Below are 17,593 nucleotides of genomic sequence, written 5' to 3'. Positions count from 1 at the left end.
AACAAAAAAAATCTTAATGTTTTCTTTTTCCTTTTTTGGTACTAGGGATTGAACCCAGGGAGTTTGACCACAGAGCCATATCCCCAGGTCCCCCACTTCTTTTTTTTTTTTGAAATAGGGTCTCTCTAAGTTGCTAAGGGTCTCCTTGCTAAATTGTTGAAGCTAGCTTTGAACTTAGGATCCTTTTGCCTCAGCCTCCCAAATCAGTGGGATTATAGGTTTGCACCACCATGCCTGTCTTAATGTTTTCTTCTTATATCCCTCAACAAAGCTGTGTCAATTCCCTTGACTTTACAGGCTTTTGCCCAGAAGAAAAGATGTTTGGTTTTCACAAGCCAAAGATGTACCGAAGTATAGAAGGTTGCTGTATTTGCAGAGCTAAGTCCTCCAGTTCTCGATTCACTGATAGTAAACGTTATGAAAAGGACTTCCAGAGCTGTTTTGGGTAAGATCAGTTGATGTTTGTACCATTTTAAATAATTCAGATCATTTATATTCTAATCTAGGCTATTTAAGGTTTCTCTTCTTAAAATAAATGAAACAATGCTGACAGCCTAATTTTTTTTTTTCATATTACTAGGAGCTAACAACCAAATTGTGAGCCCCTTATAGTTCTAATTAGACAAACCCTTTTGTTATCTTCATGATATAAAGAGATTTTTAAAGATTATCTTTATTCTCTTATTAATAGTGGTTCTTAGTATTTCATACTGTAATCTAACTTAACAGAGGAAGATGATGATAAAATTTTCTGCCCTGAAACCTGCTCAGGGTATGTATGGTTTTGTTTCATAATTATATTCCTCATTTATGGCAATAAACCTTTGCTTAATAAGATGAAACTATTTTTTTAAAATATTTTTTAAGTTCTAGATGGACACAGTACCTTTATTTATTTGTTTCTATTTTTATGTGGTGCCGGGGGTGGAACCCAGTGCCTCACACATGCTAGGCAAGTGCTCTACCACTGAGCCACAACCCTGGCCCCAATAAGATGAAACTTATTCTCTAGCAAACACTGGATAAAAGTGTTTGTTATATTTCAAATTTTTTTTTAAAAAATATTTTTTTAGTTGTAGATGGACACGGCATTTATTTATTTTTATGTGGTGCCGAGGATTGAACCCAGCATCTCACACATGGAAGGCACGCGCTCTATATCATTGAGCCACAACCCCAGCTCCTTTTATTTCAATTTTTGAGACATGGTCTCTACAAGTTGCTGAGGCTGAACTTGAATTCGTGATTCTCTCATCTCCGAGTTGCTGGGGTTACAGGTGTGTGCCACTGTACCTGGCTTAAAATGTTTAATGTTGAACCATTTCCCATATTCAAAATGAATTTGTTTTTGTGTTACAGCTTAAAAATATTTGACAACTAGTCCTATAGATTTTTCTCACTATACAGATTTTAAAAAATCACTTTAAAAATTACAATACATCTTTTTTTTGTTGTGAAATTGGAACATCATGATACATTATTTTACTTAAAATGTGGCATTTTATTGCTTAATGCAATATCTACATATTTCAAGAATGACAGCATTGCTTAAAACCATGGTGATCAGGCTCTCTTCTAGATCGTAAGTCTTATTATTTTGTTTTAAAAATATTTAAAATTGTTACTGATTTATTTCTTCTTATTTTAAAATTACCAAATTGGAGTATGTAGACTTGTTTCATTGCCTCTATAGAAGTTAATTATATTTCTGAAATATGTCCCTGAAACAAAGGACTAGGCAATCTACAATGATTAGAAATTGCATCTATAAGTCATAAATGAATTTTTTTTTTTCCAGGAGAAATGTATTTGTGTGTATCCTTTAAACTAAAGCGACTAATACAGGTTTTATTGTTTATCATCAGGTTGCATGAGACTCGTTCAGGAGACATCTGTAATGCCTGTGTTCTTCTTGTGAAAAGATGGAAGAAGTTACCAGCAGGTTCAAAAAAAAACTGGAATCATGTTAGTTCATCTGTTTTTATCAGTTATATCTCTATTATATTTAAAGTAACATGAATTTCTTTCTAATTTAGGAAGTAATATGCCTAGGATGGCAAAGTTTGAAGAATAAAAAATAACACTACTTGCTGCTCAGATATATAATCATTTACCATGTTGATGTTTGGAACAGAATAGCCAGGTGTGGCATTTCATAAGGCAGTATCCAATTCACAGTGCATATTCACATATCTTAAGTACCCAGAGTTAGACATGGATTTTTTTTTTTTTAACTCTTAGAATAACATGTTTATTTGAATTCAGGTTGGTACTAATGAGCCATATAGGTTTTAGAATAACACCTGGGGTTTGGATCTTTTACCACTTACAGTAGTTGTGGACTTTAGGCAGGTTATATTTATTTACAAAGGGCAAAACAATTATCACACATAGCTAATGTGAGAACAATGAGATGGTATATAAAGTAAAGCATATAATAATCAGTTAGATTGAAGTTGTTTTTAATCTATTTAAATCTAGTTGTTCAAACTGGAAATTTTAGCCCTTTTATTTTCCCATGTCACTAGAACTTTTTTTTGTGAGTGTGGTGCTGGGGATTGAACCCAGGGCCTTGTGCATGCGAGGCACATGTTATTACTCAAATATCTACCAACCCAATTTTTTTAGTTTTTGATAAATTAGAACAACACATTTAAATTTGTTTGGAGCCTCAGGGTCTGGCATACCCCAGGCAAGTGCTTTTTACTGTTGAGCTCCCCCTCAGCCCCAAGTCTTACTTAATATGATCTCTTTTCAGTTCCATGAAATTTCCACAAAGTATTGTTTTTAAGTAGACAAGCATTTTTTCTTTATCTTTTCCTCTATTATCCTTAGTCTGTCTTTTGATGACAATGTTAAATTATTGTGATAGATTTTTTTTGGATCTGTTAACCTTACTAACTATGAATTTTTCTTAAATAGTTCATCTGGAGAAGATTAAAATTCTGATTTTGAAGATGGCAACCTTTTCTGTGTGTGGGGTGATACTAGGGATTGAACTCAGGGGGACTTGACCATTGAGTCCCCAGCGCTATTTTTTATTTTATTTAGAGATAGGGTCTCACTGAGCTGCTTAGCGCCTCGCTAAATTGCCGAGGCTGGCTTTGAACTCTTGATCCTCCTGCCTCCATCTCCCGAGCCGCTGGGATTATAGGTGTGTGCCACTGCGCACCACTCTTTTTTTTTTCTTTAAAACTTTGGTTTTTAAACTTTTTAAGTTGTAGATGGACATAATATCTTTATTTAGTATTTTTTAAGTGATGCTGGGGATCGAATCCAGTGCCTTATGTTTGCTACACAAGTGGTCTACCACTGAGCCACAACTGCAGCCTGACAACCTTCCTTTTTACATACATATCTGCAAGTAGTAAATGTGAATGAACACACAAGAAATAGTACCATAGTAGAACCATCGTGGATAGATCAATGGCCAGGCTACATAGGGGAGCATGTATTGCCTTTGCATAACTGACCTCAGGAATTCAACTATATAGTGAAAAGAACATGAAGAACAGATTTGAAGACCTTGATTTCAGTCTTGTCTCCTCTCTAATCACCTTGATTATTTATTAGCTTAATGGAAAAACGCAAAATACATAATTTTCTTATTACCTTGATTTTCTTCAGACTAAAATTAGAGTAACAAAAAGAGCCTCTTTACTGCTTTGTGGTAGAATTAGAAATAAATGAAAGCTGTTTACATTGTTATACATCATCCTGTAGAATTGATTCTTGATTCTTCTTCACCTAGTTGGGTCATCTAGTAATGATTAACCCATAACATAAATCTATTAAATCTTTTTTTCCCACAGACCCTGTGATTATTTCAAAAAAAGAATTTAAAAACAAACACCCAATAGATAAATAGTATTCTTTATATTGTGTGATGATGAAAGATGAATCCTCAGAAACATTTTGTAAAACTCTGGTTCTCAAATAGGCATGGGTCTGAACCAAAGGGATACATATAACTCTTCAATGGTATTAAATATTCAGTGTTTTCTTCCAGGTGGTAGACGCAAGGGCAGGACCTAGTCTAAAGACTACTTTGAAACCAAAGAAAGTAAAAACTCTATCTGGAAACAGGATAAAAAGCAACCAGATCAGTAAACTGCAGAAGGAATTTAAACGTCACAGTAAGTTTGATATTTGAACATTGGTACTGAGAGTAATTTTTCAGTTTTTATTTTTTTGTTGGGGGTGGTATATCGTATGTGTGGACAGTTTTTCCCCATATTTCTTAACTGACTTGGTAGAGATCTTTATTTTTATGAAATTTTAGATTTTGATCTTAAAAATACTTTACTGAGCCACTTCAGATTGTACTGCTTTGATGTCTCTTTATAAAATCTTAGTTTTCTAGAAGGTACATTTCTATTTTATGTATTTGATTTTTATGCAAAAGGAAATTGAATTTAGGAGGTATGCAAAAAATATATACCATATTTTACTGTATAATTGTTGTAGGTTTCCTGGTGGTACCAGGGTTTGAACTCAGGGTCACTCAAAACCACTGAGCCACATCCCCAGCCCTGTTTTGTATTTTATTTAGAGACAGTGTCTCACTGAGTTGTTTAGGGCCTCGCTTTTGCTGAGGCTGGCTTTGAACTCATAATCATCCTGCCTCAGCCCCCTAAGCCACTGGGATTTTTTTTTTTTTTTTAAAAGAGAGTAAGAGAGAGAGAGAGAGAATTTTTTAATATTTGTTTTTTAGTTTTTGGCGGACACAACATCTTTGTATGTGGTGCTGAGGATCGAACCTGGGCCGCACGCATGCCAGGCGAGCGCGCTACCGCTTGAGCCACATCCCCAGCCCAAGCCACTGGGATTATAAGTGTGTGCCACTGGCCTGTTGCAGATTTTATGCCAATTTTTTTTTAGAACAGTAGAGTGTGGGGGGCTTTTATTTGTAGCTCAGTGGTATAGAGTGCTTACTTAGCAGGTGTGAGGTGCTGGGTTAGATCTTCAGCACCACATAAAAAAATAAGTAGGGGCTGGGATTGTGGCTCAGTGGTACAGTGCTTGCCTAGCATGTGTGAGGCACTGGGTTTGATCCCTAGCACCACATCAGCAAATTAAACAAAATAAAGGTATTGTGTCCATCTACAACTTAACAAAAAAATTAAAAAAAAAAAACCAGTGGAGTGTGACTATTATGTGCAGCTCTTTTTTTAAAAAAATTCTGCTGTTATTACTCAAATATCATTTATTATTGAACTTCTTTAGTGCAAGAGAAGGATGCTTGGAATGCTTGTGAATATACATTAAAACTGAGTAGTCCAAATCAACAAAGATCATTTCTTTGACAGTTTATTGAACATTTTTCTGGTCTGAAAAAACTAAAAACATTAGTTCTTCAGGATTTGTGCATTATAGTTGAAATATTACACTTGAAAATTTTACAAAATTTGCAAAATATGGACTTAAAAAATCTGTGTCCAAAGATTCTGCCATTTTATTATTGGGTTTGTTATCTGATGGTGCTGTCCTCAGTGACACTTGTTTAGTACTGCAGCACTTATGAGCTTGTACAGACAATTCTAGGCTTGGCTTGCAGTGTCCACAAGGACAAATGTGCATCCATATGCCACTGGTGAATACTTCGCTGCTCTGTTTAATCTTTTAAGTGGCATGAAGAACAAGATTAATTATACCATGTGATGATTATGCAACAAAAGGTTATAAACCAATTTTTTGACTGAAAAATCAGAGTGCAACAATTATGCAGTAAAATATAGTAAGCCAGGCAAGGTACACAAGCCTTGTTCCCCCCCTGGAAAATATCTGTTACTCACAAAATAACTGCTATTTGGGATATTGAGGCAAAAAAGGCCAGCCGGGGCAATTTAGTGAGATGCTGTCTCAAAATTAAAAGGATTAGGGGTGTGGATAATGATAGTGGGTCCCTGGGTTCAATCCCCAGTACTGCCTATAAAAAAAAAAAAAGGTATGTAAATAATTAGTGGACAATCTGAGAGCAAAGCCTGGATTCCTAGAAAGTAATTTTAGAAATTATAACCCACAAATTGAGTAATGCCTGTCTCCAGACTTTTAGGTTGAAAGTCACCTGTGTTGTGTGTGAGATTACTATGAGTATCACGTCTGAGGGATGGTATTATGGTGGCATAACTGAAAGACAGTTAAGTGTAAACTAGGAAAAGTACTGAGTGAGGGAGAACTAATTTTTGACCACTTTTGTACACTTTACATCTCTATCGCTATTATTTCCATTTTATTACTTAGGATAGGAAGCACAGAGAGGCTATTTCTTGATCCAGGTCAGTTAGTAAGTAAGTGATTGAGGTGAGTTTGACTTACAGGTTTGTCTTAACTTCAAAGTCCTGTGCTCCAAAGGGCAACTGTTTTTCCCTGGTAGCATAACAAGTGCTTCAGTACTTGATCTTTTCAGATCATTCTTAGTAGAGAGTGTTATACACAGTCTTCCTTTAGTTACTCTAATGATATATTTAATTTATGGTAGCTATTTTAATATATTAATAGTAAAACATTTAAGAAACATAACAGTATGTCTGTGTGTATGTGTTTTAATTATGTGTGTTCCTTTTTTTTTTTAAACCAATTGTCATCTACCTTCCAAAAATAAGAAGGTTTAATGTTGTTACCCTCCATTCTGACTAGATGTTTTAATGAATATTTTGGAAATTGTAATATTCTTCTATCACTTGAAGGCAGAGGAATTGATTATTCACATGTATATTCTTAGCTCTTTTCCTTTAGTAATAGACAAAGTAATATTACTTTGATCTTACCTAAGGAAATATGTCCATTGTACCTTAAAGAGTTTTAAGATAAAGCTGGACTGTGTAGTGGTTGGAAACTGAAAGTAAATCCCTTTGATAAGGTGTGTGAATATTCACAACTCAAACTGAAATAGGTTTTTCTTAGGTATATTGTGAATTACTAGATCCTGTATACATCATAACAAGTTTGGAGACAGTACATCGTGTATGGTCTGTATACTCCCTTTAAAAAAAAAAAAAAAAACTATACTGGGGATTGAACCCAGAGGCACTTCTACTGAGTATGACTCTAGCTCTTTTTAAAGACAGGATCCCACAACTTTCAGTCCTCCTGCCTCAAACTTTCAATCCTCCTGCCTCAGCCTCCTGAGTCTCCGGGATTACAGGTGTGTGCCACTATGCCCAGAAAAACATTGTTATGTGGTGTACTGGAAAGGCATTGGACCTAGAGCTTAAAGATTTGGGCATTTTGGCCCATATCTGTAATCCTATAACTTGGGATGCTGAAGTAGGAGGATTGCAAGTTTGAGGCCAGCCTCAGTAACTTAGTGAGACTCTTTAAATTTAGAGCAATTTAGTGAGACCCTTTCTCGAAATAAAAAATAAAATTAAAAAAAAAAAAAGGGGGGGCTGGGAGCAGCTTAAGAGGCTGAGGTAGGAGGATCATAAGTTGAAAGCCAGCCTCAGCAATTTAGTGAGGCCCTAAGAAACTCAGTAACACCTTGTCTCTAAATAAAATATAAAAAGGGCTAGGGATGTGATTCTGTGGTTGAGTGCCCTTGGGTTCAATCCTTGAAGGTCTGGGGATGTGGTTCAATGGTAAAGTACTCCTGGGTTCAATCTGCAGTACCAACTGAAAAGAAATAACAGTTCTTATCATTAAGCAATGGCTTGCTTTGGAGTCAATTAACATTTATCCACAATATTCTAATTGGAGAAATGGGGATAATTGCATTAAAAAAGGGTTTTGTAAGACACACAGTCTTAGCTTTCTTCTTTTGTGGTGCTGGGGATTTGAACCAAGGGCCTTGTGCATATAAGGCAAGCACTCTACCAACTGAGCTATATCTCCAGCCCATTCGCTATCTATTATTTGTTTATTTTTGGTATGGTGGATTGAACCCGGGGTGCTTTAACATTAAACTACATCCCCACTTTTTATTTTGGGACAGTGTCTTGCTAATTTGCTGAGGCTGACTTGCAATTCTCAGAACTTGCAGTTCTCTGACTCTGCTCCTGTGTTGTTGGGATTTACAGGCATATGCCTGAGTAACACCTGACTTGGCTATTTTTGGGGAGGGTAGGGTACTAGATTGAATTCACAGGCGCTTAACCACTGAATCACATCCCTAACCTTTTTTTTTAATGAATTTTTAAAAATATTTTTTTAGTTGTCAATGGACCTTTATTTTTTTATTTACTTATATGTGGTGATGAGAATTGAACCCAGTGCCTCACACTGTACCATTGTGCACAATCCCAGTACCCTCAGCCCTTTTCATTTATTTATTTATTTTTAAATTTTGAGACAGGGCTTTCTGTGGTCCTGACTCTGGTTTTTAACTTTGTGATCCTTGTCCATCAGCCTCTTGTTTAAAAAATATATATATTATTTTACTTGTAGATGGACATAATACCTTTATTTATTTATCTATTTATTTATGTATATATATATAAAATTTATGGTGCTGGGGATCCGAACCCAGTGCTTCATGCATGCTAGATAAGTGCTCCACCATGAGCCACAGTCCCATCCCTTCAATCAGCCTCTTTGAGCCACTGGGATTATAGGCTTGCCACCACTATGCCTGGCTCGCTATTCTTTTTATGGCATCCTTTTCAAAATCTACATTGATTTCTGATTGTGATAGAATAAATGTTCCCTAAAAAGTCTTTGAAGGTCCTATTTTAGTAAAAGCATATTTGAGCTAAATCCGTTTCTCAGTTTCTGTAGCACATAGTGGCTTTCCTTATTACCTTTACCTACCTTATGCTTTTTTTTTTTTTTGGAGACAGGGTCTCAGTGTGTTGCTAAGGCTGGCCTTGAGCTCAGATCTTTCAACCTCAGCCTCCTGAGCAGATGGGTTTATACAGGCGTATACCACTATTCCCAGCTAACCTCATGTTACCTTAATCACTCCTTTGTACCTTTTTAAATCTTACCTAATTTTAAAGACTTTTAAGATTGCAGTTATTTGAAGAATTTCCAGATTTACATTCTAGAAGAATTCTTCATTGCGTTCAAATGTACTTCCTAGAGTTTGAGATTAAACCATAAGAAATGGTTTCTATAGGTTAAAGAAAACAGGGTAATCCAGCCTATGTGGTGCATACCTGTAGATAGCCTCAGTCAGCTACCTGAGAGATTGAGAGGTAGGAGGATTGCAGGTTCAGCAGTTTAGCGAGGCCCTAAGCAATTTAGGGTCTATCTCAAAATTTAAAAAAAAAAAAAGTTTAAAAATGGCAAATAACTGGATTTTCAAATGGTTTGAAGATGTTAAGCACCTCCTAGGACAGTGAGCTTTCCTCAGTAGTGTAGAGCTGACTACTAAGGTTAATTATGTGGAAAGTTTTTTTTTTTTAATATTTTTTAGATGTGGTTGGACACAATACCTTTATTTTATTTTAAATCTTTTTTTTTTTTTTTTAATATTCTTTTAGTTGTAGATGGACACAACATCTTTATTTTTACGTGGTGCAGAGGATCGAATTCAGGGCCTCACACCTACAAGGCAGGCACTCTACCACTGAGCCCCAGCCCCAGCCCCAGCCCACCTTATTTTTACTTATTTTTATGTGGTGCTGATGATCGAACCCAGGGACTTGCTATTGCTAGGCTGGTGCTCAAGAACTGAGCCACAACCCCAGCCCCATATTTGGAAAGTTTTTATTCTCCTGTACTTATTCCTTTGAAGCCTTCTGTCTTTAAGGATTTTGTTAGGTTTTTTTTTTTTTTTTAATGACCTTGAATGCTATTTACACTGGAAATAAATTAATGTATTAAAAACACTCATGGTACTTTTTAGATACATAAGCTTATGCTATTTTATGTAAATGCTTATTAATACAAACTTGTGAGCTCTTTAGTATCCTTTATTCTTTTTCACTCATGTAGCATATAACAGGGTTTTGTACTTAATAAATATTTGATTGGTTTTCTGAATTATAGAATTATTCTGTTCATTTGTCCTGGGAGCAGGGAGTTTTTAGTTTAGAGGTTGCATTAAATTTCACTCTTTATTATGATACTGGCTGTGATATAGCAGAACTATAGCCTTTTGTCATAGTGAGTATCAAACAAAAGATTTGTTTTCTGGCATGTTTATGTGACGACTTCTGAGGGCCAAAATATTGGTCAGGTTTAATTCTGCATCTAATAAATTGCCTTTATTCCTTAGTAAATCAGAATCTATTGGTTTTCCCTAATAGGTAAAGTGTTTTTCTGTAGCTGATTTCTTTCTTCCTTCTTTTTTTTTTCCTCTTTCCTTTCCTTTCTCCTATTCTTCCAGGACTTACAGTAGGGTTTCACTGTGTTCAGATTTGGTAATTTCTGTTCTTTCTTCTGTTAACTGTTTAGGTTTCTTTGTCCTCTCCATTGTTGAGCCTGTTTACTGAGCCTATCCCTTGCCACTTTGCACAAGGGATTGAGCCCAGAGGAATTCTGTCTGAGCCACACCCCCAAACATTTTTTATGTTGATACAGGGTCACTTTAAGTTGCTGAGGCTTTCTTGACCTTGAGATCCTCCTGCCTCAGCCTCCACAGTACTAGGGTTATAGGTATGTGCCATTGGCCTGGCTTATGTTTTCATTTGTTTTAAACATTTCATGATTGCTTATTGAAGTGTTTTTTCTTATGGCTGCTTTAAAATCTTCATTAGAAGCCAGGTGCAGAGGTGCATGACTGTAATCCCAGTGGCTGGAGAGGCTGAGGCAGAAGGATCATGAGTTCAAACCCAGTCTCAGCAAAATCAAGGCTGCTAAGCAAGTCAGTGAGATCCTGTCTCAAAATATGAAATAGGGTGGGGATGTGGCTCCAGTGGCCCTGAGTTCAATCCCTGCCCCCTGCCCCAGAGGGGTGGGAATCTTCATCAGATAATTCTAACATCTATCTTTTTGGCATGTCTTTTCATTTGGTTGGAATCTTTGTGGGTTTTGGTATGATGTGATTTTTGGTTGAATCTTGGACATTTTCGGCTTATATTGTTAGACTTTGGATCTTATTTAAATTTTACCTTTTTTGGACACTTGCATCAGGGCAAGGGGGATGGGGTGCTATCACCATGTTATTACTACTTTTTTTAGAAGTCAGATCCCTCAGTCACCATTGACAGGTGAGGGCAAAGATTCCTTGTTATTAGTGTGGGGAAGCGAAGCAGGATTTGTAGGACTTTCACATGGTAAGGTAGCTTTTTTCTTAGTGAAAGTCCTGGCTCTTCACTGGGCTTCCTCTGGCACCTGGTGGAGATATTGGTGCCTCAAAGCAATTTAATGAAGGTGGAAATCTAGGTTCCCTGCTTAGTCTTTGCTTAGAGTGGTGGGCAATGGCCACCAGTGTGCTGCTGGAGATAATCATTATTGTCTAATAAAAGAAAACTGTCTTAATTGCGTTTTTCCTGGTCCTTTGACTAGAGAGAGCTGGCTTTTATTGAACCCTTTGTTTTTTTTGGCGTGGGGGGCGGTTGGGGAGTCATCTGTGCATTTTGTTGTTTTTGGTTTGCTGAAGCTTCACTTCCAAATTTGAGGTGAAAAGAAAATCCAGTAAAAGTAGGTAATTCATGACTGTGTCATTCATTCCTTGGGCCCCAAGCTGCATATATGGTCATCACCTTTCAGAGTTTTAGGTTAGTTTTATATGTAATGCACAGGTTTTTAGTTCTATAAGCAGGAGGAACAGAGAAAAATACATGCATTCCATCTTCTTGGAAACAGACATTCTCTTAAAAATTATTGCAGTGCAAACATCTTTAAATATCAGTCTTTTTTTTAACCTTCTTTTTGCCAATTTATTCAGTCTTAAGTCTCCATTATGTCCTTGATTTAGAATTTCTTGATTGTATGATAGTGTGAAAACAATATGCATTTAATAAAAGCAATACTTCAGATTTTGAATTTGAATCTTTTCTCAAGCTAGCTATGTATACAGTATGATTTCCTTAAAATGCTGGGCAGCCACAGCAAACAGTAGCTTCTAATCAGCTATACAGTCAAGCCAGAAACAGCTATGTTTAGTAGGCTAAGGTGTATTGAATACATTTTTAAAAAAATATTTATTTTTTAGTTTTAGGTGGACACAATATCTTTATTTTACGTTTATGTGGTGCTCAGAATTGAACCCAGGGTCTCATGCATGCTAGGCAAGCACTCTACCACTGAGCCACAATCCCAGCCCCTTGAACACATTTTTTTAAAAATATTTTTTTAGTTGTAGATGAACACAATATCTTTATATGTGGTGCTGAGGATCAGCAGTACCTCACATGTGCAAGGCAAGCACTCTATCCCGGAGCTACAGCCCCATCCCAATCACATTTTGTATTTAGCATTACTTACAGTGGGCCTATTTGTAATTAACACAATTTGAAGTTTAACAGCACTAGTTGCATTTACATGTAATGAAATTAACTGTGTTTTCTCTTTATTGCAGATTCTGATGCTCACAGTACCACCTCAAGTGCCTCCCCAGCTCAATCTCCTTGTTATAGTAACCAGTCAGATGATGGCTCAGATACAGAAATGGCTTCTGGCTCTAATAGAACACCAGTTTTTTCCTTTTTAGATCTTACTTACTGGAAAAGGTAAATGCAACAGAAAATTTCTTTTCTTTTTTCTTTATTTTTTTTTAAAATATATATATATATTTTTTTTTAGTTTTCGGCAGACACAACATCTTTGTATGTGGTGCTGAGGATCGAACCTGGGCCGCACGCATGCCAGGCGAGCGCGCTACTGCTTGAGCCACATCCCCAGCCCAGAAAAATCTCTTTTCAATCAGCACCCATCTTAATTACAAGAAGCATTTTCCCACTTACAACTTTTGTCATCAAAAAAACCTCCAAAACCACAGCTGCTAGACATATAATTTTAAAAAGTTCCTTTTTAAAGTCAAATGTCATTAATGGGTGGGTAAGTTAATAAAGAATACCCAGGACAAATGCTAAGTGAATGTGTGGCCCCAAAGCCCCAGAAAGAGAAAGTAGATAGGGATTGTTTTTTTTTTTTAGGATTCAAGATAAACAAAAGGCAAGATTTTCATCTGTAGACATTGGGTAGTGAAACTACAGAATACGAAAGACAAAATATAACTGTAGGGAGTGAGAAAACACATTATTTTCAAAGGAACACATTAAGAAGCATGGATAAAAAAAGCAAGAAAACAGTAGATTAATATCTTCAGTGGACCAAGAGATAATACTTCTTGATCTAAAATTATATATAGCAAAAATATCTTTTGTAAAAAAGCTAATGAGACATCCTCCCTCCCCCCAATGCTTTATTTGGTTTATTTAGTTTTATGTGGTGCTGGGGATCAAACCCAGAGCCTCACACATGCTAGGCAAGTGCTCTAATACTGAGCTATAACCCCAGCCCCTCATGAGACATTTTGACTAGGAAAAAAAATTGGAGCTTGCCAGCAAGCTGATTCTCACAGAGGCAAAAGGAAAGAGATTCTACATTGAGGTTCTGGGAGGAAAGAAGGATAAATAAATTAATAAACATCTAGATAAATTTGAACACTTTACAAGGACAGTAGTTTTAATAGTGAAGAAAAAAAATGCATGATAATTATAGCATTTTAACTTGAAGTGATAGAGGTGGTAGGAAGTGTCTAAATGTTCTTTGCCTTTTGATAATAAGACTGAATAACTTTTTAGAATTTGATAAATTAATTGTGTAATCACTAAAAGAATAAAAAAGTATAAGACCTCCAAAGAAAAATGGAGGAGGCGGGAATTATAGAATAAGAGTAGTTTCCTACCCAAAAGTTTGCAAAACAGAAAAGGCATAAATCACAAGTGGGACAAAAAGTATAGTAGAAATACAGTAGAATAGGGCTGGGATATATCATTGTTAGAACTTAAAAAATATTTATAACTGAACAAAAACTAAATAACACCATAAAACAAGATGTGCACAGTGAAACTAAAAATGCAGATGGAGAAGTATTTATTGTCTTTTTTTTAATGTGTATTTTTTGGTTGCAGTTGGACACAATACCTTTGTTTTATTTATTTATTTTTATGTAGTGCTTGAGGATTCAACCCAGGACATCGCACACGCCAGATGAGCATTTTACCTCTGAGCCACAACCCCAGCCCCATATTGTCTTTGATTGCTAAAAAAGGAAAACTTGGGCTGGGGTTGTGGCTCAGTTGTAGAGTGCTCCTTTAGCACATGAGAGGCTCTGGGTTCGATTCTCGGCACCAAATTAAAAAAAAAATAAATGAAACAAAAGTATTGTGTCAAACTATAATTAAAAATAAATTTTTTTTAAAAGAAGACTTAAAAATGAAGAATCTGATATGTATCTAACATAAAAGCCAATACAACTATATATATAATAAACGGGAATCCCAAAGATGAGAGTAGAAGATTGGAGATGTAGCTCAGTGGTACAGCACTTGCCTAGTGTGTGTGAAGTCATGAATTTGATCCCCAGCATTGGAGGGTGGAAGGGGGAAGACAAGAAATAAATAGGACAGAAAGGTGATACACAGAGGAGAGAATTAGTAGGTTTTCAAAAAGGTTCTTATGAAAAAAATTAACTGGAGATGAAGTGCATCAAGAAAAAGAACATACACAAGCAATTTTAGGGAAGGAAAAAAGAGGCTTAGATGAAGTAGAAATTTAAAAGATTAAAAGTAATTATAAACAACTTTGCCAATAAATTAAACTTTTGTAATGTGGACACATTACTAGAAAAATCTAACCAAGTCTGTCTCAAGAAAGACTTGAATTTTCTTTTAATAAACATTGATTCAGTGGTCAAGTCTCCTCCCAAGCCGATAGGGGTGACACATGCCTATGATCCCATTGGCTTGGGGGAGGCCAAGGCAGGAAGAGCACAAGTTCAAATCAGCAACTTACTGTGATACTGTCCCCCCCTCCCCCAAAAAAAAGCGGTAGGTGGGGATTTGCTGGGATGTGGCTCAGTGAATAAGTGTTCCTAGGTTCAATTAAGACAGAGGGAGAGACTTCCCTCAAAGAAATCCTGGGCCTTGAGTGGCAAGTTCTACTAAACACTCATGATTGTAATCTTGTACTGACTTTTCCAGTCTGTGGATATGGGTAGAAGAAAGCATAAGCCTCAAACCTTTATAAAGTCAATATAACTTTGATACCATAAATTACCAGATACATATATTTTGGGGATGTAAAAGAAAGGGAGGGTGGCACAGAGAAGGTTTTGACAAATGCAAACATTTCTTTAAATTTTAAAACAAAACATAAAACAGGCATAGAAGAGAACTCAGTTACCTGGATAATGGGTATATTAAAAAAAGTACAGCCAGCATCATACTTAATTGTGATAAAATGAAAGCATTTTCTCTTCAGATTAGGAATAAATCAAGGAATGTTTACTATCACAGAAGGTTAGCAAATTCAGTAGCTATGGATGATGTGGTGATTGTTGGTTAGTGGTAGTAACAGTAGTAGCAGCAGTAGTAAACACTTGGAACAGTGCTTTATAGATGGTTTGCATATATTATTCCATTTAATCCTTAAAACAGTTGTAGGATGCATTTTATGGAAACAGGTAGAAAGGAAGTAATTTATTTATTACACAGTAAGTCAAACAGAATTTAAGCCAAGGCAGTGTTGTGTTAGAATATCATTAGAAAATATTTTTAAAACCTAGTAGTAAATAAATAAATAAAACCTAGCGGGAAATATAGAACCCTTTATGTAGAAAATATCTAAAAATCATATACATTATTGAATAACATTTTATTTATTTTTTTTAAATTTTTTTTTTAGTTGGTGATAGATCTTTATTATTTATATGTGGTGCTGAGAATCAAACCCATTGCCTCACACATGCCAGGCAAATGTGGTACCGCTGAGCTCCAGCCCCAGCCCCTGAATAACATTTTAAATAACTAACGAGGCATACCACATTCATGGTTATAGTAAAACTGAGAGGATGTGGTTTTGTAGCCTGCATGAGTCCCTGGGTTCAATTTCTAGTAGAAGGAAGGAAGGAAGAGGATATCTAATACATCTGCCAAAGTATTAGTATGTTGAATACATAAACAACTCCTGTGAAAGGAAGTATAAGACAAACGAACAGAAAACTGGGCACAGGACTTGGTATTACACAAATGAAATACCTCATTAAATGAAAACATGTTAAAAAAAATTTGATAATCAAGGAAATACAAATTAAAATTGAATTTTCTACCCATTATTGTTAAAAATAGAATAAAATCTGTTGTCAGATGTTGAAGAAGAATTGAAATGTTGGTTATGGTATAAGTAGTTCTAACCACATTGATTAATAAATTGGCATTTTTGAGTAAAGGTGAAGATAATCCCATTCCTATATCCTAGCAACATGACCTAGAAAACTTTAGGCGGTATACCCTGGCAAGTACAGCAGTGTTTGTAATAGCAAAGAGTGGATAAATAAAACTTGTATATTCACATGTTGGAATAGTATACCTAAATTATTTTAAATAAAGTCCCCTAACTACATGTGAATCTCAGTTACTCAGTGTTGAGCAAAAACTTGGAGAATACGTTGTGTGGGTGGGGGTTGTTTTTGTGGTATTGGGGATTGAACCCAGGGATTTTATATTACTGAGTTACGCTAAATTTTCTATCCTTCTCTCTCAGTCTCAAGTCGTTGAGGGTTATTGGCATGTGCCACTATACCTGGCATGTGCATGTGTTTTTATGATGAGTTGTTGAGCAATATGTTCAAAGATGCAAACAGATAGCAAAACCATGAAGTGTAAAGAAAAAAGGGAATAATAAACTACAAATTAAGGCAGGAGAGAATAAAATGGGAGTTAGGTAGGACTGGAAAATGTCATACAGGTGAATTCATAGGAATTGATGTAACATTCTTGTAATATGTGATGCACTGATTTTTGTTGTCTTTAAAATTTTTTTTTAAATGTATTGGTATTAGAGATTGAACCCAGCGGTATTTAGCAACTGAGCCACATATTCAGCCATTTTAATTTTTTATTTTGAGACAAGGTCTTGCTTAGTTGCTTAGGACCTTGTTCAGTTACTAGGCTGTCCTTGAACTTGGGATCCTCCTGCCTTAGCCTCCTGAGCACCTGGGATTACAGGCATGCACTACCACACCCTACAGTTGTCCTTTTTGGATGCCTTTATGTATATTTGATAATGCATATATATGGTTTTTTAGTATTTAACTGAAATAAAACCACAAGCTCTATCAGCTTGTTTGGGGTGGATGGTTTTCTTCAAGAATTAGTGATACTTGGCTGGGGATGTGGCTCAAGTGGTAGCGTGCTTGCCTGGCATGCGTGCGACCTGGGTTCGATCCTCAACACCACATACAAATAGAGATGTTGTGTCCGCCAAAAAATAAAAAAATAATATTAAAATTCATTCTCTCTCTCTGTCTCTCTTAAAAAAAAAAGAATTAGTGATATCTGGGTGCAGTAGTGTGTGTCTATAATCTGAGAGACTCAGGAGGCTGAAACTTAGTGAGACCCTAAGCAACTTAGTGAGACCCTGTCTCAAAAAAAATATATTAAAAAGACTGGGGATGTGGCTCAGTGGCTGAGAAGCCCTGTGTTCTATTCCTGGCACCCCACCTCACCCCACCCCATCCCACACCAAAAATGTTGATATT

At 36.0% G+C, this 17,593-nt stretch overlaps 1 protein-coding gene across 2 annotated transcripts in view; it reads left to right on the top strand.

Moving 5' to 3' along the window:
• The window catches only part of Sinhcaf (SIN3-HDAC complex associated factor), a 35,194-nt gene that overhangs the window by 15,240 nt on the left and 2,361 nt on the right, over window positions 1–17,593 (top strand). For both annotated transcript variants that reach the window (XM_015493206.2, XM_048802494.1), the window contains exons 2-5: window positions 298–445; window positions 1,866–1,965; window positions 4,010–4,136; window positions 12,407–12,557. In XM_015493206.2, coding sequence (XP_015348692.1) covers window positions 318–445; window positions 1,866–1,965; window positions 4,010–4,136; window positions 12,407–12,557 — 506 coding nt within the window. In that variant the 5' untranslated portion in view covers window positions 298–317. The remainder of the gene's footprint in view (window positions 1–297; window positions 446–1,865; window positions 1,966–4,009; window positions 4,137–12,406; window positions 12,558–17,593) is intronic.

This window comes from Marmota marmota, unplaced genomic scaffold (genome assembly GCF_001458135.2).
Source record: "Marmota marmota marmota unplaced genomic scaffold, marMar, whole genome shotgun sequence".
NCBI lineage: Eukaryota > Metazoa > Chordata > Mammalia > Rodentia > Sciuridae > Marmota > Marmota marmota.
This window is presented reverse-complemented; position numbering and strand designations above follow the sequence as displayed.